Source organism: Mercenaria mercenaria, chromosome 15 (genome assembly GCF_021730395.1).
Source record: "Mercenaria mercenaria strain notata chromosome 15, MADL_Memer_1, whole genome shotgun sequence".
Lineage (NCBI taxonomy): Eukaryota > Metazoa > Mollusca > Bivalvia > Venerida > Veneridae > Mercenaria > Mercenaria mercenaria.
The window spans coordinates 68063651-68090511 of NC_069375.1; the positions used below are offsets into that span (position 1 = coordinate 68063651).

The 26861-nt window shown below is 33.6% G+C and overlaps 3 protein-coding genes across 5 annotated transcripts; 2 read left to right on the plus strand and 1 right to left on the minus strand.

Annotated features, from left to right (window-relative positions):
• The first annotated feature begins 310 nt into the window (after positions 1-310).
• Positions 311-12739, plus strand: LOC123557284 (uncharacterized). Of its 3 annotated transcripts, XM_053525526.1 has the most exons (9): positions 388-431; positions 1117-1181; positions 1519-1961; positions 2342-2480; positions 3248-3409; positions 5402-5692; positions 6495-6527; positions 7085-11671; positions 12038-12739. In XM_053525526.1, the coding sequence occupies exons 3-8, from the start codon at positions 1647-1649 to the stop codon at positions 7846-7848; spliced, it is 1704 nt and encodes a 567-aa protein (XP_053381501.1). In that variant the 5' UTR covers positions 388-431; positions 1117-1181; positions 1519-1646; the 3' UTR covers positions 7849-11671; positions 12038-12739. The 3 variants fall into 3 exon arrangements, with proteins under 3 accessions (XP_053381500.1, XP_053381501.1, XP_053381503.1); XM_053525525.1 differs by lacking the exon at positions 1117-1181 and having other exon boundaries at positions 311-431; XM_053525528.1 differs by lacking the exons at positions 388-431; positions 1117-1181 and adding an exon at positions 461-624.
• A 4475-nt stretch (positions 12740-17214) lies between these two features.
• On the plus strand, positions 17215-20180 carry LOC123557295 (uncharacterized). The gene is made up of 2 exons (XM_053525531.1): positions 17215-18558; positions 19014-20180. The coding sequence occupies exons 1-2, from the start codon at positions 17697-17699 to the stop codon at positions 19349-19351; spliced, it is 1200 nt and encodes a 399-aa protein (XP_053381506.1). The 5' UTR covers positions 17215-17696; the 3' UTR covers positions 19352-20180.
• A 148-nt stretch (positions 20181-20328) lies between these two features.
• LOC123562744 (uncharacterized) lies at positions 20329-25539 on the minus strand. Its single transcript, XM_053525532.1, has 3 exons — positions 25375-25539; positions 23516-23780; positions 20329-21304 (listed from the first exon to the last, which is right to left on the minus strand). Exons 1-3 carry the CDS (start codon positions 25420-25422, stop codon positions 20583-20585), a joined length of 1035 nt encoding a protein of 344 aa, XP_053381507.1. The 5' UTR covers positions 25423-25539; the 3' UTR covers positions 20329-20582.
• Positions 25540-26861: the final 1322 nt, after the last annotated feature.

Here is a 26861-nt window from a genome sequence, read left to right on the forward strand (position 1 = left end):
TGCTTTCATTTTGAGGCTTACCTTAGTGTCATATCACAGTGTGAAGCGGAAGTACTGCTTTTTGTACTTACAACCTATAAAGAAAAACAGTTGCGAATCATGTACTTGCTTAAAATCTAGCAAAAAAAAACTGCTCCCCTGCCACCTTAGTACCGATTTCTGTGTTAATAGTAACGTAGGTATTTTTTTAATAATACAGCAGGTGGTTTTTTTACAGTGACATAATGCGATATAATCGTTATTTTAAACGTATAGATTTACCCGTAAAATAACCGAAACGGTAAGACATTAAGTTTAAACATGTTCGCCATATCGCTACTTTGCAGTTTATTTGTATCGTTTGAGCCGTAAAGTAAACTTAAGATAATAGATTAGTCATCATTCAAGTGGGAAAACCCCACGGAATTCCAATCAATTAATAAACATATCAAGTAGGTATACAAGCCAATTTTATCTGGTTTCATATTATTGCTAAATAATATCGGTTAATTGTACATTTCTGTAAAAAGGAATTTAGTCGATTAAGTAAAACTTATAAAGGAATATCTAGATATATAAACAAAACTGTTTTATTGTTTCGATTTAACATGTTTAAAAACGAAAGTAGATAACAAAATTTGAAAGGTGGGTAACGTTACTTATTTTAATTTTTCTGCTCTGGTGAATGTTTTAAAGAAAGTATATGCATTCATCTACATGTACAATGATTTGTTTACCCCAGTATTAGTTCATAATGCGGTACAGAAGATTAAAGAAATGCAGAAACAGAAATAATTAATATAAGCGTACCACTTTTTATTAGTATACTTTATCTAAAGATATTTTTGATTATTCCAGCGCGATTGGCCATGACCTCTACCCAGCTTCATAAAGTGTGTCACGTCATTATTTCTACATACAAATATTATTTGCATAAAAAGTACAATGCCATTCATTATAATAAATAATAAGACACTGTTAAGTAAATCATCAAAATAATATTGCGCAAGAAATATATCCAATCACTCCTCCCTAAATTTCAGTATCACATCTGAACATTAGACATGTAGTGTAGAAAATGATGCTAAACTTGTCTATATAACGTGTTAGCTATTAGACTATGAACTGTTTCTGTAGGTAACAGTGTGCCCTATCAAGTGATCGCGCTACGTCATTTTGAGCTCGAAAGTGAAAGTAGAAAGGTAAACAAAAATTAAAAACCAGGGCGTAAGTTTTTTAATCTATATATTGTGTATAAATACTCTTGAGGTTTCGGTAAGTAAAACAATGTTTTATTTATTATAAAGAATAATCTTGCAGTTGTCTTGATTTTTTTGTACCTTTATTTAGTAATTTACTAATTATACACAATTTCTGCATTGTTCCTTTCTGTTAAAATATTGCTTTGCTTTTCATTTTTTTATGTTGTTTGTTTCTATCTTTTAGGAGGATTGTACTTTATGTTAAATAGTGAAGCTAGCTCTACAGTGAATATGCCAGATTTCTTTTTTATAACTTTGAATTGTATGCTTATTTTAGAAAAAAGAAGCTCTTTCCTTAGATGTGGGTGTGAACTGTTTGGAGAACTCACTCCAGCCAAGCCATTCTTTGATATCTAACAAAGCTATTGACTTGCCAATTCATTATTTTCTGACATTACGAGAAGAATGGGAACTTCGTGCAGTAAAATATGCAAAAAGAAGACTAAACGCTATGAGAAAAAGGACGTGAAAAAACACAAAAGGGACCAGGGAGATAAAAACCATCATAACAAACGAAATGGACACAGAAATCCGAAGCAACAAGCGGAAGGTGGAGCTGAGAAACGGAAAGGACCTGAAAAGCCATGTCAGCCGGTGGAAGAAGAGTCCAGTATTAATTATGCCACCAATGAAAGTGGAACAAAAGAGAACAACAAAGGCAATGATGAAAATATGAAAGAAAACAACTATATAAGACCAAATATTAATGACAAAGAGAAGGTCAGTAGCAAAAAGCATCTAACTATATCTTACTTGAATGCAAAAAAAAATAATAATCTAATATTATAGACAATGATATACATAGAGCCAGAAGGCAAATCTTAAGCGCATATCCATTGTTGGTTCAAATTTTTCAACAATTCAATTATGTAACCAAGTCATTTTCTTGTTCTTCTACATCTTTCATATGTTAAGTCTTTGCTATGTGCACTACACTTATCAGGCAGATAAGAGTTAATCATACTGATAGTAGGCTGGTAAGATAACGTTAGTGTTGTAAAACTTAAAAGTTTAATATTAAGAAATAACCCAAATGCACAAAAACGGTCCATACAACGTAATATTATTTATACAACATTTCTGAATGACAAATATTTAAGGTTGATGATAACAGAGACAAAAAAGATTATAAGAAAGCGAGAGGAAAAAGAAGAAAACAGAAACATAAAAGAAAATCATACAGTAGTGACAGCAGCTGGTCATCGAGCTCTTCAAGTTCATCTAGCTCGTCTGAGGAAGGTAAAATATATGCGGTGTTTCTAGGTTAAGCTGTAATTATACTCAAAATAATAAGTGAAATTATACTGCAATCCGTATAGAAAGTAATGCTTTCTTTATTAAAATATCATAAATTGTCTAATAAAAAAATCAAAGTGCACTTTTCTCTGGGAGTGATAACAATTACTTGATATATGAAACAATTTTTTTCACCAAATGAACACCATACCTGTTGCAGCTATTATGTTTAAATAGATACCTAGGAGACAACACTATATTTCTTATCATTCCACTCTCTTTAAAGAATTTTGTCTAGCAAAACTATAAGATCTGATTGAATGTCAGGAATGTACCGTTCACGAATAATTTCTAATAATTGCAAAGTATCATTGTAGTATAACTGTACCGATATCTTTATGATAGAAGTGTCTAACACTTGTGAGCATGTTATTATAACTCACGTGACATCATGCATCACTATCGATAATTCAATTTTGAAATCCAGAGGGTCTAATAACCAACGTATAACTTTAAGAAGGCGGACTCGTAATTACAGTCGGCAATTCACGTATTCTCTGCATTCTCCTGCTTTTTATGGAACGCCGTGTGAGTGTTGAGCTGTATTTAGGTACGAACAATCGGGAATACGTAATCACGGAAATTGCCGAGTGTCACTACTGATCCACTGCCATACAATCTAGTGATCAGTCTTTACGTGATGATAACACAAAAGCGGTTTCCGCCATAAATATAACTTAGTGATGAATATCTAAGTTTTGCCTTTTCAGATAATGGAAAAACTACGAAAACTCGACAAAAGAAGAGAAATAATGATGGCAGTGTCACGTACATCAAAAATAAAACAACTATTGGTAGCAGCAAGATATCGTTCAAGGCTGCAAAGAATATCAACATTTACAAGAATAACTACATGACACAGCCGAAGCCAGGTGTTTTTTTCTTTATTCATTTCATTTGCGGTCCGAACACTTTCAGGGAGGGGGACATATAGTTGCCACCTTATTCGCTCGTATACCTGTCTGTCATCCAGCCATCCGTCTGTCCGTGCTGAAATTTTTGTTCTGCTACACTTTTCAAGGCATTTTGACCAACATGTAATATATTAAATGTACATTATGCTCCGGTATTAACTCCCCATCCGCTAATAAATGCATTCACTCGTTCTATATGTGATAAAAAAAAACTTGGACAGTATCATTCTTTTATGTATAGGTATAGCACAGTAATATGGAATTTTGAGATCAGAAATAGTTAGATTATTAAAAATTTCCATTCATTGAAAAATCTCATTAATAACAGAAAATAAACGTTCGTAATTATGTTTAAATACACATCACCTTAAATATAGCGAAATGTTTTTGAATCTCTCCAATGATATTTTAAAGCACAACAGGTCAGTTTTATAAATCATGAACAGACTCAATCAAACTGAGTCTGCAATTATTTTGCTTGGTTGCATTGCGTGCTTCCAAAGGATCTTCTTGTAGATTTTTTTTTAAATTTTCTGCCGAATCGAAAAAACAATCATTATAACAATTAATTACTAACTTACACCAAGTGTGTTTAACAAAATATTTTTGGACGGATGCAAGATTCCAACCGTTAAAGTATTTTATAAAAAAGATCACATATCCTTCTGTTCATCCCTAGCACGAACAAACGATGGTTTATGTAACTTCGTATATATTTTGTTTTAGAGAGAATGCAACTGATTTTTTATTAACATATTGCTAACAAACAGAAACGCAGTGATACTGTGAGGTATTTATAGGCTATATGATACGTATGAAAACATATTTAAATATTGATTGTCCGAAAGCTAAAGTCACTAAACGATAGGTATGGCGACTGATTGAAAAAACGTAAATGCTGAATTACCTCCCATGTACCGTCTGAGATAGTTTTTAAAGCGGTAGAACGCGGTTAATCTCTTTATATTAAAAGTTGACTTTTCCCAGTAGTTTCCGGACCCACGTAGTTTTCCGGACCTTTTACATATCGTGCTGTCGTAAAGCCGTGATCTATGTAACAATATCATATCATCTAGATCTTTGTTGCCTTTACCTAGCAGCGAAGACCTAGCATTACCGAAATTAGTTATTATATTTGAATATCCCGGTTGTTTTAACTTACTTCGATGTAATTTTTGCTCAAGAGATTGTCAACTGCAGTGGAATTCCAGATACAGTGCGCATGCGCAGAAATTGAGGCCCTTGAAAGTAAACATCAGACAATTGATGCTCATTTACAGACGATACAGTAATAACATTCCGATAGAATCAGATAAAACAATGAAAGTCAGAAAAAATCAACCTATTCACACTACTACGGCATTAAATCATCGATTAAAAATAGGAACCAAAATAGACAGAGATATACCTACTATACCGTGAATGCCCGAGTGGTCAGGGCGTTAGACTACCGATTTTGAGACCAGTCTTGTACTTTATTTTTTTTTTTAAAGTTGCTTATTATATTAAAAATTCTTAATATATTTTTAATATTGCCAGTCCGCCAGATACGTTATTATTTGCGTAACGTTGCAAACTTCATTCAAACATAATCAGACGTAACTGTAATGATTCTTACATTCTTGAAATATACTTTTCAGATCACCATCACGCCTTAGAATTATGTTTTAATTTTGAATGTATAATCGGAAATGTTTGCTTTTAGAGAAAGATTATAACTGTTACAATGAAAGGTCCGGAAAACTACTCGGACTTACTGAGATATTAATGGAATAAACTACCCCTTTTAAGGCCTCATTTACATTTGTGTTATAAACGCAAGTGTAATACGAATTCTGCATGGCATTAGCTGAGAATTTTAGCATTATTGGCATAATTTAAAGTTAGAGACGTTTGTCATTGTTGCTTCTAAGATTAAAAATTATTTATATATTCTTTATCTTTTTGCAGAAAAGTTGCGTAAGCTATTCATATATGAGTACACCGAAAAAACTGCCAAGGTTGAGGAACGCAATCTGTTTTCTTTGTTTCGAGGCCAGAAACCTACTCAGGGGCAATTTGTTGATCTAAGGGGTCAAGAAAATGTCCAGTCAGTATTTACAAGTAGTGTACTCTGTGACTGTTCCAAATGGATAGGACAAATTGTTTTTCCACGCGGAAGTTGCACGTGCTTCAGAGTGGGCACTAACTATATCATGACTGCACTGCATTCTGTGAAGAAGATCATTGACAACTCTGTTGGTATGTGTTTTAAAACATATTGTTACATGACACCTTATGTTATTGGCTGATCCATATTTTATGCTTTATTCATATTCAACACATTTTACTGGGCTAATAAGTAAAAAAAAAATGAAAATAAAACGATGAACTTTATTCTCTGATGTCATGTCGTAAAACACTTTTTAGATGGCTTGTCAGCCAATATATGTGTTTACTAGTACACAGCTGTAGGTTTTCGTTTAGAGCGAATGCGTACTTGGATACGGTTATCCCAATCAAATTTATGTTCATGTTTAGTGCCATTTTATCTATTCTTTCTTGCGCTTGATGTTGTTACTTTTTTCAAATTCATACTTGGCGAAAATGTATATTGTGTTCAAAAATTTTCAAAGCTTACTTTTATATTGAAATTCATTCTCAGAAATCTTTTGATATGCTTATGTTTGAAACTGTTCTTTATACTTAATATATCTTTGTTATGTACTCGGAAAATGAGTTTTCAGCGTATTTCATTTCTTAACTGAAAATATATTCAGTTCAGAATTTCTTTTTAAATATTTAAGGAAAATAAGATTAGTGATTAGTTAAATATTAATACCCTTTTCGTTCAAATATGTATTAATTAAATTGTTTAAGATTTTTGATATGTTGGTATTTTGAGAAAATGAACGGTAAGTCATCCGAGTTATTTGGAAACAATACATATTACTTAGAACACGTCCTGTTATGTCATAACATCGTCTCTCATTTTACTCTAAGTATTTGACATTAGATTTTTGATAAAAATACAAATCATGACACTTAATGTTTCATATTTCAGAATATCTACCTGTTCAAGAGGACTCCAGCCAAAGTAAGTCTTTTACATGATAAATTTATTTTTATCACAAATATGTATTGATTATTTCATTTTCTTTGCTCCATGCTTCATCTCCAGAATCTTTAAGCCAGATTTAAGTGAAACTTAACGTGAATGATTTGTATAAATGCTTGTTGTGCATGTCTTTTGGATTATTTTTGCGGGGTAATAGCCTCTTAAATGTAATTTTTAATACAAATTACACCGGCATAACTTACCCCACACTGTTGGTGGGATTTGAATGGATTCCCATGGGAAGCATATATTACACGTTTTAAGTAGTAATGGCTTCTTGATTTTATACTTAAAATCTACACTGCGTCATTTAAAATCATCAGAACATATTAATATAATATTATTTACTCACATCTTATTTCTAGGGCATTTTGCTTAATCAGGATTAATTACATTTGTTGTATGTCCTTTTCTTCAAAAGTCATATAATTAGTTTTATAGTTTTGTAAAATTCTAGAATAAAGCATGTTAAAACTTATTTGTTTTACTTTTACCTCGTCCTGATTTATAATTAACATTTCCTATATATTTTGCAGATGGTGATGGTCACCTTTGTCATTTAAGTGATCATAATATATTCGTGGATTTCAATTTCTTAACCGAAAACCAGCCACGACCTGAGAGAAACAAATTCCACTTCAAGCATATTCGAAGAGTAGAAGATATTCCATTTGAAGACGAGGAGACTGACACTATTGTGTTGGAACTTGAAAACGAACCAAACAAAAGATTGCCCATGCAGTTCACCAACTTTGGAATCCCAGTGTTGGACAAGACTTTCCACTTGATAACGCATTCAAATGGAAGGCCCAAAGAATTTGATAAGGTGTACAAAATGGTGGACATAAATGCTCCGCAGACTTTTGATGATATCAATTTTCTGAACCAGGAGAGTAGAAGATTTCTAGCGGAGAAAGGCAAATGCGCAGACAGACATCCATGTGAGATCCGACCTTATGATATTTTAGCTAACCACAACAGAATGTTATTTCATTGTGCTTCAAATAAAGGTGCTTCTGGTAGTCCTGGAGTACAGGTTACCTCTTCTGGTCGAGTTGTTGTTGTAACAATGTTACTGCATGGCTATCCTGACTGGTACTATGATCGCGAATGTGAAGATATAAAGGCCGGCTGGCCAGAGCAATACACAATTGAACAAGGAGTGAACTTTGCATCTGTTTATGTGAAAATGAGAAATAAAAATGCTTCTTTGTGTGCTGATGTATTCCCTGTTGCTAACCAACCAACGGATTCAACATTTCACACTGTTAGTGCAGTTCCACCGACAGATGAAAATTAGAATAGAAACGGACAGGGTACACGTGTTAAGCACTCAGTCCAAAGTAGCTGGTCTCTCCCTCATTGGTTTCGTTTCGGGCATAAACATGGTCAGGAATCAAATGTAGAGGACCTCAATATTTATTTTAAGAAAAGATTTAACCCTATTACTCGTGTTGGATATTTTCTGTTGCTGCAGTGAAAACAAGATAAAAAGCGAATTCGACGAAAGATGTGTACTATGAACTGACATAATTTAACTTAAACAATACCACAGGGGAAAAATATCATCAAAGCTAGACTTTCACACTTCATTAAACAACATTATAATAAATGTTAGTGAAAAAATATTTTGTAAAGTTTTGCAGTAGCATTTCCTATATTCATTGTATTGTACCTCAGAGTTGTGAAATTATATATCACATACGAGCCATTTTAGAATGCCATTCTTTTTTGTTTCATTTCTTAATGTTCAAGCTTTATTACTTTTTTATTGCCATACCTATATCCAAGTGTGTAGTAAACTAAGCAAAATGATCGCAAATAAGAATAATAAGCGTATAGCTTTTATGTGCCCTTACACACACTCATACAAACTGATAACGGCCACCGTGGCAACCTTGTGAAAACTATTGTCTATCATTTCAAATAACAAAGGATACAATGATGGTCGAACATATTCTGCCATATCTGTAAGTCATACATGTTATGAAGAGGTTGTTATATGTAAGAAATATGAACAAAAATGACGTACGATATTTTTTCAGCATTCAAATATGCGGTCATTCCCAACAAAAGCAGGAATAGCAGAAACTAAGTGTTAAGACATTACACCATCTATTGAATTTACGCACATATTAAGTGTACAATTTACTGTCTAAACTTTAGGAGTAGGCTTAACGAAGGTTTAATAGTGTACATTCAATGCGTGAGTACACAAAATGCGTGATAATTAATTCCTACCTGAGGTCTTTTAGTAAGATTTTAAACCAAGTCCTTTTATTGTTTTTGCACCTTGTGTTAAGATGGTACCGCTAGAATGTTGGAAGATTAAAATTTCAAAATTTCAACGGAGGAGAAGCAGTTAAAGGTATTTAAACGAGTCAAACGGAACAAAAGTATGTACATTGTCGCATACATCTAGGCACGTTGTCTTCCAGATAAAGAACACATTAAAATGCTTCGATATTAACTCTTTATGTCAACTTTATGGATTAAGATGGAAATAATAATTTTGAAAAGAGTTTGATTACTCAACATCAACCGGGAATCAAATCTCAAACAACTGTTAGTGACAGGTTAAGTGACTTACTGAACAGCATCGTATTTCTCGAAATAGTAAAGAAAACTTCTTTGAAAGTTAGACATAAACTTGTCCCGATTGCGTCCTAGTGTGTCAAAGTGTTAAAATATCATCAACATTTAATTACTATATTACTACACAAAACAAGTATGTGTATAAAATTGAAGACAGAAATAGTCAATTAAAAAAAAAAAATGTGAATATAATTTCAATTTTGAAAAACAAATAACATTTTTCATTGTAATGTCAATTTACCCCCACCAACTTTAGAAAGCTAATCATTTCTTAAAATATTGACTGCTTAGTGAAAGCATTTTGGTTTGATAAGTATTTATTTTGATTAAATGTTTCTAAAATCAAAATAAAAAAAAAATCTAAAAGAATAAAATTGAAATGTACGTCCGAACCGTAACTATTTAAAGTTTATCAATTTGTCTTGGGTTATTATCATTTTCTCTGTATCTTCTTTGAAATGATATTTACAACATTATTTAAATCATGTCTATAATGTGTAAGTATACATCTATTGTTAATACTAGTATCACATTTTGCAAAAAATACATACAAAATTGTGTTATTATTATACAACTAAACTGGATATCGTTTTATTTATTTTTTATATTATTATTTAACTTTTATTTTGGCAACTTTTGGCGACCATCGCACAATGTTGCTTGCAACAGCATTTCCATCCATTTTGTTGAACCTAATATGTTCCGTTAATCGATAGCGTAACTCGATTAAAATAGCTCATAAACAGTTGTGAAGGAATATATATGTATATTATTTCAAACTGAAAGTATTTTTTTAAATGTTATTTTTGTAAGAAGATATGTGTTTAAGATAGTTATTAATGACAAAATCAAAAGTTTATCATTCATGGTACTAGAAGGAGCCCCATTGAATAGCTTTAATTTGTTGACGGCCATTTTTGCAGCCATCTTGGATTTTCTCAAACCGCACCGTTATGCGACACCATCAATTTTTCTCGCACCAAATATGTTCCACTTACCATTTCTAGAGAACTTATTCTGGACCGCTCGTCCAGACAGATATTCTCTCAGGGACTGGACTGTACTTATAAACAGGGATTTCGTGAAATGAGCGGCGACAAGAGAACAAATTAGCACCAAACAATAACAATGGCTTTGTTATAAATTCGCTCACTTCGGAGAACACGTTAACTTGTTTCCTTTTAATGAATATGAAATCTCTATTATATACCCGTGCTTTCACATGGTAAAATAATATATTGTTTAGATACCGACACGTTATATGTGCATTAACAATAACACCTTCCGCCACAAAAAAAAGAAGATAAAAATCTTGAACCATTTGATGATTTGATACAGAATAGTTTGAGGAAGTTTAGTTTGTGAAAAAGGGTGTTAACGAATAAAAGACATATACAAAGTCGTAAAATTGAACTGCAATCTATTTTTATAGTTGGATTTAATGATTGTTTTTTAGTTGTCTTGCTGTATTAATAACGAAAACCGTAACCTTGTTATGTGAGGGGAATGCTATTTTAAACCGAACCTTGATAGCTAAACAAACGTGTTAGTAAAGAAAGCACACTGTTAGCTGAAATACTAAGGGTACTGATCAAAATATCAATTTTGTCTTCTTGTTTTCAATCAAGTGAAGTTTTAAACAATCTAGCGCTGAGGAATGGCGAATGAACAGAGATTAACGTCTGAAGAAGTGGATCAAATGAACGCCGAAGAATATACACCTGTGATTGTTGTTATGACATTGATAGTCGTTTTTGGATTAACCGGAAATATATTTGCCGCCATTTTCTACATTCGCAAAGCGCAACAATCTGTCTTGCATATTTTCATTTCCTGTCTCTCAGTCAACGACGCGGTAACTAATTTAGTTCTTGTGCAGGAAATAGTTCAACTCTTCTTTTACCTATCTGGGAAGGATATAATAACTTGCAAACTGTTTCTTGTTTTAAAGCACTGGTTGGTGGGAAATTCTTTACTATTTCTCGTGGCCATTACAGCAGACAGATATCATCGGGTGTGCTTTCCGTTTTCAAAACAAGTTACATACCCAGTGGCAAGATTAATCATTTTAGGACTTACATTTTTCTCTTTCCTCATTGCATCAAGTAATATTGCAACCGGTGACATATTTAAATTCAACATAACAGCTGACATAAATTTTACAATAACTGGTTACTACTGCACACAGTCTAAAGAGAAAGGTTTTGCACAGGCTAAAACTATTTTTCATATAGTCGACATCTGCATTCATGGAATTATCATGTGTTCCTTCATCACGTTAAATATTCTACTGATGCGAAAAATCGTTCTGACTCAGAAGAAATTGCAAACACACGGGCCATTGGTTTCTTTTCAAGTGAAAGACTTGCGCGACGAAACAAGTGTCGAAAGATCAAGTACAGACATAGTTCATATAGACTTTGACAAGAGCGGTGAGAACACAGATTTTGAGGCAGTGAATACAACGGAAAAGAAAAATGACGACAAAACAAAACTTGAACACAAATCTGATTTGCGTATAAAGTCACGTACGTATTTCATGGCTAATAAAACAGTTGTTGTACATTTTATATACAATTATTTCAAAATGCTTATACTTGCTAGGATGCATTAAATGAAACGTTACGTTTTCCTCTTGCAATGTATGGTAAGTGATGTTTAAGATCTTGGGAAATACAGTCTAAACATACAGACTATTGCAAATTGTATAGATTTGCTTCTAGGTCCACCTTGTTTCGTCAGCAATAGTACATCACAAACGCATTACTGTACAGCATTTATTGAGTGAAAATAGAAAAAAAGTCCAAATACTAAGCACTTTTCTACTTAACCTATATTTGGGATATAAACGTTCTCAATTTATTGTTTTAACTGCATCTTTTACATGTTTACAGGCACATTGGAAAGCAACCGTGGAACGTTCCGCCGGACATTGAGTCATATTCATTCCACCCAGATGGAAATCAAAATAACTGTAATGGTTGTTGTGATAACTGTTATATCTGCGTTGTGTTTTGTTCCTTACTATGTGGCTATGCTCACCGTAAAACAAGATTTCAGCGGAAGTAGTCGCATTATGAGCGTAGCGGAAATTCTTGCGCGCAGATCTTACATATTAAATAGTGCCGTTAACCCTTTCATAATGGTGGTCTTCAACCTTCCATTTAGACGGTTTGTGCGACAAATAGTTTGCTTTAAATGTCTAAAATGTAAAAATTTGGCAAATTGATGATAACTTCCATTCAAATTGAACAGTTGGTATCCAAATTGCTGTGAATAACAATTCACAACATTCTGCGTAAAGAGCTTATAACGATTTGCTTTTGGATTATTCGTTTTTAAGTTTTTATTGAAAATTCATTATAGATATTATCATTTACTTGTCTGTATGCCATTACAATTCTCTTTGGACGTCATGAGAACAGTATTCAGTGTGAAACTTATATTGATTTATTGTGTTTGAATACTTCAGAATATTTGCTATTATGGTGATTGCATCTTTATCAAATTTTGATAATTTATTTTACATTGTATATTTAAGACATATGCATTTGCGATGATATCAAAACTGCATTTGATTAAATATCTTAAGCTTTGTTAATTCCAGTATTCATTTAATCTCTGTATGAGACAAAACATTGTAAAATAAAGCTTAGGCGGGTCCAAAACTTGGCGGACTCCGCGTGTATTCCCTCTAAAATTTGTCAATCATGCATTTTGAATGACCTTTTCTTACTCCGCACGCAAACTTGTTTATGCTTCAAAATAACCTTGAGTCAGAATAATACAAAAAATTGTAAAATAAAGCTTAGGCGGGTAAAGAACTTGGCGGACTCCGCGTGTACTCCCTCTAAAATTTGTCAATCATGCATTTTGAATGACCTTTTCTTACTCCGCACACAAACTTGTTTATGCATCAAAATAACCTTGAGTCAGAATAATCATAAGAATAACCGCATATCCATCTTGTGAAAACTTCACTTAGAGCATACTCCTGTACCTCTTTAGCAAACACATCAGCCCCCCAAAAAAGTCTTGGACAACAGGATACAATATTAAGCAACTAGCAACGGGAAGTACTTAATATGAGTGCTTATGGTCGGTAGCTTGTTAATAAAATCTGAAAATGATCCTTTTGAAACATAGAACGCAATCCAATCAATTACACGCACACTTTTCATTACAGGTAATGAAATTTGCAACACATGTCATGCCCGATAGTACTGGCTTAAGCGTATGTTCTCCATGACACTAAAGGACTAACAAATATAACAACACCGAGTCCACGTACGGGGAAATTAGCCGCACCATCAGAAAACCAACATAGTGCATTTGCGACCAACATGGATACAGACCAGCCTGCGGATCCGCGCAGTCTGGTCAGGATCCATGCTGTTCTCTTCCAAAGCCTATTGTAATTAGAGAAACTGTTAGCGGACAGCATGGATCCTGACCAGTCTGCGCGAAGTTAATTGGCTTCCCATAGACTTAGAATAAAAATGATGCTCTTAACTTGTGACCTCCAAAGTCATTGACCTTGGAGCTAGGGGTCTGGGTCTTGTGCATGGCACATTGTCTTAATAAAGTAAGGATTTTAAGAAAAATAAATCTTGATGAATGGCATAGTTATTGACCGGAAACCAGAAAGAACCTGTTTTCTACCTTTGACCTTGAAGCTAGGGATCTGGATCTTGCGCATGACACGTCTCATTATGGGGAACATGTGTGCCAAGTAATTTCAAAATCTTTTGATGAATGGCAGAGTTATGAACCGGGCACGAAACATACCTGTTAACGTTTGACCTCTAAGTGTGACTTTGACCTTGGAGGTATGGGTCTGAGTTTTGTGTGTGACACGTTGTGTCGTGCTGGGGAACATTTGTGCCAGGCTATTTCAAAATCGCTGCATGGATGGTGGAATTATGGACAGGACATGAAGTGTGACAGACGAACGTCAGGACGAAGGGACGGAGCCTTTTCCATGACCCTCTTTTTTCTTCGAAAAAGGCGGGGGCAATAACTTAATCCCGTCTAGAGGAACCCTTACGTACGTATTGGTAACTAAAGATATAACATTTCTCGTGTAAAAGTATACTAAAAATCTAAATTCTTTTGAGCTAGGATAAAAGGTAAACCTTTCTCAACAGATATCAAAACCGTGATAAAATATCATGCCGGATGTTTATTAGGGTAATAGACATAATAAAACCTTGTAAAAATGAAATTTTTACCTGTACATTGAGTCATATATACAATTGTTTAGGAAACCGTCATATTTTGGTGACCAAGGAGATATAATTTCCTTAAAAATCTGATGTTTTAAGATTTTGTGTCTTAGACAAAGACGATATGGAAAATCTAACGTTGGAGAAAGTAGATCAAATGAACGCAGAGGAATACTCGCCTGCAATTGTTGTTATGATATTGATAGTGATTTTTGGACTTACTGGGAATATTTTTGCCGCCACTTTCTATATCCGAAAAGCGAAAGAATCTATTTTACATATTTTTATTTCCTGTTTATCAATAAATGACGCAGTAACTAACATAGTTCTTGTGCAAGAAATTGTTCATCTTTTCTTTTATCTATCAAATGAAGATATAATAACTTGCAAACTATTCCTTGTATTAAAGCACTGGTTGATTGGAAACTCTTTACTTTTCATGGTTGCAATGGCAGCAGACAGGTATCGCCGAATCTGTTTTCCATTTTCTAAACAAATTACATATAGGGTGGCAAGTTTTATTATTTTAGGAATAACTTCTTTCTCATTTCTAATTGCATCGAGGAATATTGCAACAATTCACATATTTAAATTCAATATAACTACTGAAAGTAACTCTACAATAACGGGGTACTACTGTACACAGTCAAAAGAAAAAGAATTTGCACAAGTCGGAACTATTTTCCAAGTGGTAGATATCTGTATTCATGGAATCATTATGTGCTCTTTTGTCACTTTAAATATCCTTTTGGTGCGAAAGATAGTATATACAAAACAAAAGTTGAAAACATACGGACTTTCCGATTCTTTGAAAATGAATGAATTGTGCAGTGAAAGTAGTGTTGGTGGATCTACGGATATCGATCGTAACACGTTTGACAACAATGGAGATAACATTGAACCCACAGCAGAAGGAAAGGAAAAAGAGCGAGAAAATGCCAAAGTGGAAAACAATTCAACAGTCAAGACTGGTATGCATTTCATTTCCATTTTCTTATCTTATATATGAATATCGGCAATGATTATAATGTTAATAAAGTATGCTTCTCGGATCGTTCAGCACGACTTTTATGTCGTGTTATTGGTACTGTTTAGTTTCTTTGCATGACCATTTCAGCCTGGGTGGTTCCAATACTCCTGCTTTCATAGCCTTGGGTTTTGTATAATTATCCCTTAGATATGGTGCCTGCTTTTTATTTTTGTCTTTTGACAGTTCCTGTGATATGCAGGCTCCATAACCTCTGATCCCCTTTCTAAATTCCAGTTGCTTAGTTCTGCCCTTTGTTTTCTCGTTTGGGGCAAACCCATTACTTTATCTGGGGACCAAACGCCGCTTTTCATGGAATTTTACGCCACAACCCATGTATCATTGAAGGTTCAATGTTCACCGCCGTTTGGATGTCTCTAAATTGCTTTTTGTATTTTCAGCATGTGTAAATGTTGAGTTCTGCTCAACCCGGGGCTAGAGGGTTGTAGCATGTAGCATGTATTTCCACTACCGTCCATGAATAGGCTCAATTAAACCGAGCCTGCAACATTTTCGTTTTTGTCGTGTTGTGCGACCTGTGAAGTTTCCACTTTTTCTATATTTTTGTTTATCAGATATAATAATTTAAACAGATTGACCGTTTTATTACGCATCCTCAAGATACAAACATTTAAAAGAAAAATTTTATTTCAACCAATGTTATCGAAGAAAACACTTTAATATACTGTATTTAAAACGATATGCTTCTTTTTCAATTGACAGGTACATTGGAAAGCAAAAATGGAACTTTCCGCAGGACAATAACCCTTATATATGCATCACGGACGGAAATAAAAATCACCATCATGATCGTAGTAATAACTGTGATTTCTGCGCTATGTTTTGTACCGTATTACGTGGCTATGCTGACTGTGAAACAAGACTTTAGCGGAAGTATCCATATAATGACCTTGGCGGAAATACTTGCGCGCAGGTCTTACATACTAAATAGTGCGATAAACCCATTTATAATGGTGGTTTTCAACCTTCCATTTAGACAGTTTGTACAAAGTGTAGTTTGTTTTAAATGTTTCAGATGTAGTAAACATCAGTAGTAAGAGATATTCTTTGGTTACTGCTGTAAGTCCCATTTAAGACGATCTTTAGCGTACATTTAGTCGTTAAAATAAGGAAGTAAAAGGCCTATCACATGAAACAATCTTGTAATCAAATATCTATGTATTATTGCCTTTTATAAAAAGTTGCAATAATTTCTTTTTGGTGAAAACATGTAAAGAGTACTGTATTTATTTTGATTTCAATATAATTTCCTTTAATTTTCTCATTTCCAACCGACAGCTTTATAAAATGTGTCACTTCGACTTCTAATGTCTAAATCTGGTATATTTTTCTTAATTAATTTATTATCCAACCGAAATTGGCCAAAACAAGATGATCATAATTTATTATAATTCTATTTGTTTGTTTTGCCAATGACCCTTCCAATGCGATGCTCGACTGTGTTCCTCTATTTGTTTGTTTTGTTCTAGTTGTCTTTATGGTATACTTTGTCTGTGTGTTGTATGTTTGTGTTTGTTTGTTGGTTATGTGTACTATCATGTATGCACTGATGTAAGCTGCATTTAAATAAATCTTGTCTAATAAAAAGGGGAGGACCATGTAAAAAGTTTCCTGAAATTATTTAAAAACCAATCTACATTGCAATAGACTTATAAACGAACACTTGCTTGACTGTAGATCTGTTAGATTGGTTTATATTAAGTTCTGAGTCCACTTTGCCATTCCCCACCGCCAACCTCCCCCCCCCCCCCCCCCCCCCCAAACACACACACCTCCCTCACCATTCCATCCACACTCTCATCATCAACCATGCTCCTATCCCTTATTGCTATATTTTGGCTATACCGTATATTAAATATATCTAGAATATATCTTACAACATTTCATATGCATATAAAACAATTAGAAAATAAATAAAAACTTAGCACACAGTTATAAAACCTTTGAAACAGTAAAGTAGGAGTAAAAATGATGCAACTTTAAAATATCAGACACTCGCACAATGGCAAAACTGACAGGATATAAAATCTTTGGACCATACACAAAGGAGAACATTATCTCAAAAGATGACAATACTGATAATGTATAAACCGAATGTATTTCAAAATATTATCAAAAGTAACTCTATACAACACCAGAAACGAATATTGCGTACACATTTAAGATAAAAATTTGGACGACTTTGGAGTTATATTTTTTCTATTATAATTGTACATTTTTTACGTTTTTTCCTGCCTGTTAAAACATCTGAAGTTTTAAAGACTGGAATATATCTAGGAGATGGAAGACGTGGAAACATTAACTCTTGAAAAAGTAGATCATATCAACATTGTGGAATACACACCAGCAATAGTTGTTATGACATTGATAGTGGTTTGTGGACTTACCGGAAATATTTTTGCCGCCATTTTCTATATCAGAAAAGCGCAACAATCAGTTTTACACATTTTCATTTCCTGTCTGTCAGTAAATGACGCGGTAACTAACTTTGTTCTTGTACATGACATATTTCAACTTTTCTTTTATCTATCAAGTAAAGATGTTATAACTTGCAAGCTGTTTCTTGTTTTAAAGCACTGGTTGATTGGAAACTCCTTACTTTTCATGGTTGCTATGGCAGCGGACAGATATCGCCGGATCTGTTATCCATTTTCGAAACAAATTACGTATCAGGTGGCAAGGTTTATCATTTTGGGATTAACTTCTTTCTCTTTTCTCATTGCATCAAGGAATATTGCAACCGCTGATATATTTAAATTCAACATAACTGCTGAAAGTAACTCTGCAATAACGGGCTACTACTGTACACGGTCTAAAGAAAAGGAATTTGCGCTCGCGATAACTATCTTCCACGTGATAGATATTTGTATTCATGGAATAACCATGGTGTTATTCGTCACTTTAAATGTATTCCTCATACGGAAGATCTTTCATACAAAACAAAAGCTGAAAATACACGGACCTTCAGTTTCGTTTAAAGTAAACGGATTGCAGAGCGAAAGTAGTGTTTGTGTATCTAGTACGGACAAAGTTCATATCGATTTTGACAACAATGGAGATAACATTGGGGACACGGTAAAGAAAAAGCAGGAAAATAAATACGATATCGTCGAACTTGAAAAGAAGTCAACAGTCAAGACAGGCATGTATTGTATAACTATATTTTGAAACAAAGAAGCGGGCGTGTTCTTTTTTAACATACATGTATCTAATACAGAATTAAAAACTAAACCAACATGCAATTTACTATTATCTATCCTCAAGATATTAATATGTGTTTATCTGATACTACAATATGAACTGAATAACTATTATTTTTATTTTACTTACATCATTATGCATATCAGTAGAAAACACTTTACTAGTCATATTTTCTAGTCCCCGATTCAGAAGTCGGACACAGTCAAACGAAGTCGTCTGCTGTTATTTTGCTTTTTGCGTTCTATGCTTACAATGGGATCTTCTGATGATTTTTTGAAACCTATGTCATTAAAATAAATGATTTATTTTTCTTTCTTTGGTCTTGACTGGTATTTCAATATATAGATTTCAATATTCCATACTTACTGAAAAATTGTTTTATTTTCTAATTGATAGGTACACTGAAGAACAACCATGGAACTTTACGAAGGACCTTAAGCCGTGTACACGCCTCTCGTATGGAAATCAAAATAACTGTAATGGTTGTTGTGATAACTGTTATATCTGCGCTGTGTTTTGTTCCTTACTATGTGGCTATGCTCACCGTGAAACAAGATTTCAGCGGAAGTAGCCGCATTATGAGCGTAGCGGAAATTCTTGCGCGCAGATCTTACATATTAAATAGTGCCGTTAACCCTTTCGTAATGTTATTGTTCAATCTACCATTTAGACATTTCGTTCAAAATGTGGTTTGTTTTAAATGTCTACAATATAGAAATATGGGAAATATGTGATATCTACATTCACCGCTGACATGCCATCTTTGACTATTGTGAATTGGACGTAAGAGTTCTCTTAATCTCATGTATCTCTTCATTATATATTTGTGTGTAAATTTGCATTTTTTCTGTTGTCGTAATTCATTTCAAAATACCATGCTGATATTAATTACCGAATTTAATATCTAATGTTAAAGAAGAACGCATGCATGTCCAAATTCACAAAGACAATAAAACAAAAACGTCGATCATAGCATATGATTTAAAAATATCAGATTTGATAAAGCACCCATTAACTTGCTCCAAATTTATACACTGACCCCGTGTTCTTGACCGTTTAACGTCTGAAACATGCTAATGTGACATTGGATTACATCTGCATTTAAAATTGCTTTACTTTCAACATCAAGCTATTCTATCATAAGATCATTATGTCCTTGTAAATTGGGATTATCGCATTCCTAAGTGTTAAGGATTATCTTTAGTGATCATTATTTATGTTTACAACGTCTGTCATTATCATTTTGTTGTAATTATAATATATATTAACAAGATACATGTGTTACTATGTATCAATTTATTTTAGAAGTTCTTTTCAACGAGATACAAATATCTTACATAGTATTGGTATCAAAATAAGATTTTATCATTACCGTTTAGAGAACGTCATGTTTTGATATATATTATCTCAAAAGCAGTCTTCGGGCGTCATGTGGCGGCTGTAAAATGTTTCCCCGTACTTTTACCCAGTGCTTTGATATTTTCAGGGTATTTGGTATAATGGTTTTTATTTAATGTATCTATAATAAAATCCCGCTTTTAAAAGCATGTGCTAGCGGGTGTGGGTGGTGTTGCTCATTTCATTATCTCCCTTCAATAAACAGCAAATCAAACCGAGTCTGCTATTATGTTGTGTTTGCTTTTATATAATTTATTAAGTAAATCTAATAGACCTATCAATAATATTTCTAACACTTCTAATACAATAATACGGATACAAAAACAGGGGGTAAATGAAGAAGAAATTGAAAGAGATCCTCCTCGATAAAATCGTCGGTATATGTATATATTGCTTTATTATGGATATTGGAAACAAAACAACTTAAATCAACATTCAGCCTTCAAATAATAAATCGTCCGTGAAAACAAAAATCCCTTGACTAGGTTTTACAATGTAGAGATGAAAATACTGTTGTGCTAGATGTAAAACATAGCCAATGCCCATTTGTAAAAAGTAAATACTACTTTATGTATATGTGTTAAAAAAAGGTTCAGGTAGATGCGTATTAAATATATCCTGATATAGAACTCGATTTTTATTATACATTGTTCTTGCAACAGATGCCATGTCTGCACCCTGTTCTATACAGTACTCTTTTGGCCAACGCGATCGGAGGTTTCTATCAACGCTACCGTCATAGTACCAATTTGGATAACCACATAACAACATTGTAACTACTATAACATGGTCATTTTCCAGAATTACGATACCAGGCGACCCTGATGCACCCTTGCTAAATTTACAATGAAACAGTACTCTCTGTTTATTTGTCAGCATATTGTAAGGAGGAAATTCAAAATTTTCATTGGTCTGTTCTAAACTGTGATTCTTTACCCATCGAATATCATCCAAAGTCTTTGTAGCGTCTCTATCAATTACAAGGCCAACCTCATTATATTTCATTGCACCTCCATTGTGGCCAATGAGTGTAAATTGGCTTGTTACATTTAGATCACGACAGATTTCGAATGGTAGAGGCATAGATTGGCCATCTCCATTATCTGCGAGCTCTAACACAGCTACATCAGTGTGTTCGTCTTTGAAGTGAATAACATTTTTGAAGAAATATTTCCGTTTATGTTCAAAGATGTCCTCTTTAAAGTATTCAAACAAGCCAAACACATTGCGATGTGCCAGGCCTATAACATGTATTTGTCCATGGCGGCCCTTAAACTCTCTCGAAGGCACTGAAAATACAAGAAAATAAAAACACACCTGTTCAGTAAAATTGCTTTAAGTGACATTCAATAAACTATTACATCAATGTAATATCATAAGATTTAGAAAATGATAGGTTTCTATATATACATTTAATACGGTAATGAGAAGCGTATGTCTAGATGTATTTTATTATCAATTCCACATAAATATGTAGAAATACTAGTAGTTACTTACTTATTTTTATAAAAAAAATAGCTATGAAATATGTGACAGTGTCTATACTGTTCTCAAAAAGAAACTAAAACAGTCACTTTTCTCAGCAGGCTCAATAAAGTCAGATCCCCTCTTTAAATTCCAGTTTATAAAGACCTGTCGTATTGTGCGACTGTGCCTTCACTTTTTTCCTTATTTTTTGTTGAACATTTAACGTTCTCTCGTAATGGAGAGTACTAGGTTCCGTGTTTTGTAAAACACATAATATGTTTGTGAACTTAACAACGATGTGCAAAAACTTGTGGGAGCAATACGCGATCTTAGTCTAACACATAACTTATGTTTTTTCATTATTTTAAAAGAGTAAAAACACCTCGGTTGCAAAAACTTCCATTTTTTATAAACAAAAAAAAAGGCATTATTGGGCGCCAAAGGGCCCGGCACATGAGCGGATTAACTTTAATGACTTACTTTGAGTCCTTGAGCCATAATTATGAAAAATTTCATACTAATATAACTACTCCCTAGACAAGGGATATTACCCCGCAGAAGCTATGTTTTCAACTACTTTCTTTACATGGCCGGGAAAAAAATATTATCAGCTATTTTCCCATTCTGCGGGGTAAAAACTCTAGTTATATTAGTATGATTTTTTTCATAATTATGACTCTAGGACTCAAAAATAAATCATTAAACTTAATCCACTCATGTGCCGGACCCCTTTAATTGGGCGAAGTACAAGATAAACGTGTTCTGTTTTACATTCAAAATTTAGTCAGACTTTCAAACAACTAATGTAATGTTTTTCTTGAGTTAAAGTCGCATTTACATAGGCTACCTCAAGCTTTTCACGCCGGAGGAAGACACAAAATGTTCATTCAGTCATCAGATTTCAAGGGCTGTGCCAATAGTTTCTGTATATTATTTTCCATTTATTGTCCCGATAAGTCACTTTAATGTCATTTAATAGTCGTATTTTAAAAATGTTCAAAATATGTTCTTTATTTGTTGTATCAGTAATCATTCCAACTATGAATCATATTCAAATAAAAAGGGAGATAAGTAAGCATTGCACTTCAGTCTATAAAAAGTAATTTTCGTACATTCCCTTAGTAGTTGTACAGTTATGCCCTGGACAAGGGCTTACAATAAACGGTGATAACTAAGCAAGGAAGCAGGGTAAAGTTATGGTTCCCGCACATGACACATCATCATGTTATGTTGACCATTAGAGCCAAATGGCTTGAAATCTATTCGTGAATGACACAGATACTGACCTCGCAGGAAATCTGGACTAATATTCAGAAAACCTAGAGCTAAAGGGTTGATTTAAGGTTATTGCACATGATATACTGTCATGTCATGATACAAAGATTGTTTTCGAAATCCATTCATAACAACAAAGTTACAGACCTGACACGAAATCCAGATGCACATTCATTAAAAGAGATAATTCAGAATGCAAGATTGGCAAATTGACGGTAATTGCATGTGACACATTATCAGTTCGTACTGATTATTTTTGCCAAGCCTTTTTGAAACCCATCCATGCTTGACAAAGTTACAGACCAGGCACAAACTCGAGACGCACAAATGCACGAGGGTATGAACGCCGCAATAACTAAAGGGAATGGGGTAGAAAACAAAATCTTATTTAAATGTTGTTACCATAACCTTTTTTCTCCCTTTAAAGCTTGTTATGTATATCGTGAATTCCTCGACTCATTATCAAATCATTTTTGTCGTATTGCGAAGTGAATTGAAAGTTAAAAAGTCTTATGATGACAGTAATCATGTTTCCAGATGATTTTTGAGTGTACCCATGTGTTTTCAAAGAAAGAAAAGAATTGGCACATAGCACAGTAATGTTCGTGCTATTTTCAAGACACTTAAATTAGTTTTATCAAAGCCTAACCCAACACAAAGCTTATTAACTTGTATTTTACTTTAGCTAAAAGCAAAGGTAACTTTAAGATCACAAATATTAATCCTCGGTGGTTCGCACCATTACTAGAAATATTTACCTACTTCGGCGATAATTTTCACCACATGATATGCAGTCATGATATATTTTGAACCAACTCTGAAACCTGTCGCAGTGCCATATGGAAATCTTATCTGACAAACTATGAGACCATTTTGCTTTTTCTTGAATAACATGTATGTAATTTGTAACTGGACTATCTCTACAGTCGACAAAGTTTCCTGCAGGAATCGAATGATGCCTTGTTCGTACATGGTTTCCGTAAGTATATCTGCATTTAAAGATTGATTTCCTCCTTTCTGTATCTTAAAGTAAATAATACATACTTAGACGATTCAATGATACTTATTAAACTTGCATATATTAAAAATTATTCTAATTTGCTTTATATAATGTAATTGTTCAAAACAAAAGAAAATGTCTTAGCTTCTTTAATATTATTTCGAATTTAGGCAGATAGGCAGATAATGATTATATGACATTTTGTCGTAATCTGTTCTTGTTAGTCATAACGAAAAGCAATTATAGCTATTGTCATTGGGTGACCTCTCATGAACAGACTCAATCAAACCGAGTCTACTATTATTCTTCTTCTTGGTTGCATTCTTTGCTTCCAAATGATCTTTTTACAGATTTTATTTTCTAGTTTAAGTGATGGAGCTGAACAATTCTTTAAGAAGACCCTTTTGAAGTACATGACACAAACAAGCAAAGTGATAGCAGCCTCGGTTTACCTAAAGCTGTTAATGAGAGGAAATGAGATCGCTTCACACTTCACACCATATAAGGGCCATTTTGAAAATTTTGAAATTACACATGCGCAAATTAATCCATGCTGTAAATCAAGTTAAAAATATCAGTTATCAGTAGCAACAAGGCATAATAATTTATTCATTCAGAACAATATAATAGAAAATAAACCGTACGTACTATCGTCATATGTATGTAGTAAACATATATATCTAAATCTTACCATTTATTCAATTTTATCCAGGTATTGTTATATTTACAGAGGTCATCTAAGCATAAACACACTTATGTATTGTTTGGACTTTGTCAAGAAAAATCTTCTGTTTTGATCAATAGACCAATGACCCATTTCTATTATAGTACAATTGTTTTCAAACTGGATAAGCGGATGAAAACAATATGAGCAACGCCATGGGAAAACCAACATAGTGGGTTTGCGGCCAACACGGATCCAGACCAGCCTGTGCATCCGCGCTGTCTGGTCAGGATCCATGCTGTTCGCTAACAGTTTCTCCATTTCCAATTTAAATGCGAACAGCATGGATCCTGACCAGATGCGCAGGCTGGTCTGGATCCATGCTGGTCGCAAACCCACTATTTTGTTTTCTCATGGCGCGCCTCATATGTATTGTGGACTTACTATGACACTTTTTACCTCAGAATGTTAGTCAGCATTTATTTAATCTGGATGTACTTTTAGCGTATTGCTCTATGTTATAACTGATATTAAAAACATAACTTTTGTTACTTGACACATTAAGAAAAAACATATAAACTGATCTTATATTGGAAGTAAGAAACACAGCTGTAATATTTGACAGACACAGCCAGGAGTGAAAATACACCAACAAGGGCAATATCCCTTTATGTGGAACTCTATTACACAGTATCAGTAAATGAATTAATGATCCCTACGGATAAGCAATAATAATAGATTCTTACTGGGACCTGAACATCCAAAAATAACTCAGATATTAAGATTGATGGCTCTATAATGAAATTTATGAAATAAACTTGTACTACGTGTGCAAATATTATGTTTACATCAGACTCACTGGACTTTTGAAAGTCATGGAAATTGAAATACTACAAACATTACACTCCAAATTTCCCGCCAAAATTGTAAAATCAATATTTTATTATTCATACCTCTGATTTGTACTGGAATTGGTACCGGTACTCTTGTACTTGATTCATAACAGGTGATGACCAAACCTGTAGCTGAAATGCTTGTTGAATATTTGAATTCACCGCACGCCTCTTGCCTACAACTGCATGCCGTCTCACATATATTATTTGATGAAGATCTTTCGTTTTTACTTCCTGCAAAATAAGTTTTGACAACAGGTGGCAATAACGTAAACTGGATACAAGCTAATTTTAAATAATAGACAAAACATGACCCTTTTGAATAACAAATGATATCTAGAATATATCTTAGAGAAAACATGTGTTATTGTCATTTGAAACAAAAATCAGTTTGTAAATAATCAGATAAGAATGTCCTTTCGAATCAAAGAACACAACCAATCAAATAAGTAATAGGCTCTGTTTGATCGAGTCTAATCCTTTGAGGCGATTATTATGTGCAACAACTCTCGCGCCCAGCCGCCATACCCCAACCCAAACTCCAACACTAGTCGAAGCTGAATTCTAGCATACAGGTGCATTGAATGGACTGTATAATAATAACATAAAAAAATGAACAATATGACAGTACTGAGTTTAAACTTTTCATAAAGGCTAAATGACACGTTTAGGGGATGTTAATTACTGAGTTTGTATGTTGCTGTTTTGTCTAACTATACGGCACTTTGTTGTTGTTTTTGTAATTAGCTTTCATTGAGATATTTTGTTTTATCATATAACGTCCAATCCACACGTGATAAGATTAAATTTTGAAAACAACTTGTAAGCGATATAGAATTAGTAATGAGTTATACATTAGCTGTTTATTTCACAGTCGTAATTATGAATATGACTTCTATACCGACTAAGGAATGTTTGAAAATTCGTACCCCTGTTTGGTATTCTGCCACTTTCATAATCTCCATCTGGATCAGATTCTTGATAACTAACAGACTTCTTGCATTTATCGCATACGTTACCCATCTGAAAATTGGATAATTACATAATAATCGAACTGGTCTTATACTGGTAATAAATGTACATATCAAGGGCTTAGAGAAGAGAAACAGAAGTAGATAGACCAGTTCCGCTCTAAACCCTCGATATCTTATGTCGTTATAAACGTGAAAACAGACTATATTTATAATGACAAATATTTCACAAGCTAAATCAACTTGCGAAAGTAATAATGATAGCAACTCTATAAGACTAAATGTGACAATTTAGGACCAGGTGCATATTTATTCTTCTACAGTATAACAAAATATGGGGACTCTATTGTTAATCGGGACTAGTCCATCAAGTATTCCGGAGATGTTATCAAATAGTTATTAAACAGAGACTACATGTCTTCGAGACTACATGTCTTCTACACTTGCGATTTTTTTCAATTTGTACTAATTTACCAGTTAGTATCAAAAAGAAAAACTGGTAACTTTAATCGAGAAACTATTTGCAAGACATAATGCTAATTATCTGGCATCAGTTAATTTAACAAAAAGGCCTTG

Excerpts from the sequence above, each read along its gene's own strand:
- LOC123557284 (XM_053525525.1), top strand. The coding sequence starts at position 1,647 with ATGGGAACTTCGTGCAGTAAAATATGCAAAAAGAAGACTAAACGCTAT. Across the intron at positions 2,481-3,247 it reads ATCTAGCTCGTCTGAGGAAG|ATAATGGAAAAACTACGAAA; the intron begins GTAAAATATATG and ends TTGCCTTTTCAG. Across the intron at positions 6,528-7,084 it reads TCAAGAGGACTCCAGCCAAA|ATGGTGATGGTCACCTTTGT; the intron begins GTAAGTCTTTTA and ends TATATTTTGCAG.
- LOC123557295 (XM_053525531.1), top strand. The coding sequence starts at position 17,697 with ATGGAAGACGTGGAAACATTAACTCTTGAAAAAGTAGATCATATCAAC. Across the intron at positions 18,559-19,013 it reads GAAGTCAACAGTCAAGACAG|GTACACTGAAGAACAACCAT; the intron begins GCATGTATTGTA and ends TCTAATTGATAG.
- LOC123562744 (XM_053525532.1), bottom strand. The coding sequence starts at position 25,422 with ATGAATCAAGTACAAGAGTACCGGTACCAATTCCAGTACAAATCAGAG. Across the intron at positions 23,781-25,374 it reads AATTCCAGTACAAATCAGAG|ATACAGAAAGGAGGAAATCA; the intron begins GTATGAATAATA and ends ATTTACTTTAAG. Across the intron at positions 21,305-23,515 it reads GAAAATTATCGCCGAAGTAG|TGCCTTCGAGAGAGTTTAAG; the intron begins GTAAATATTTCT and ends TTGTATTTTCAG.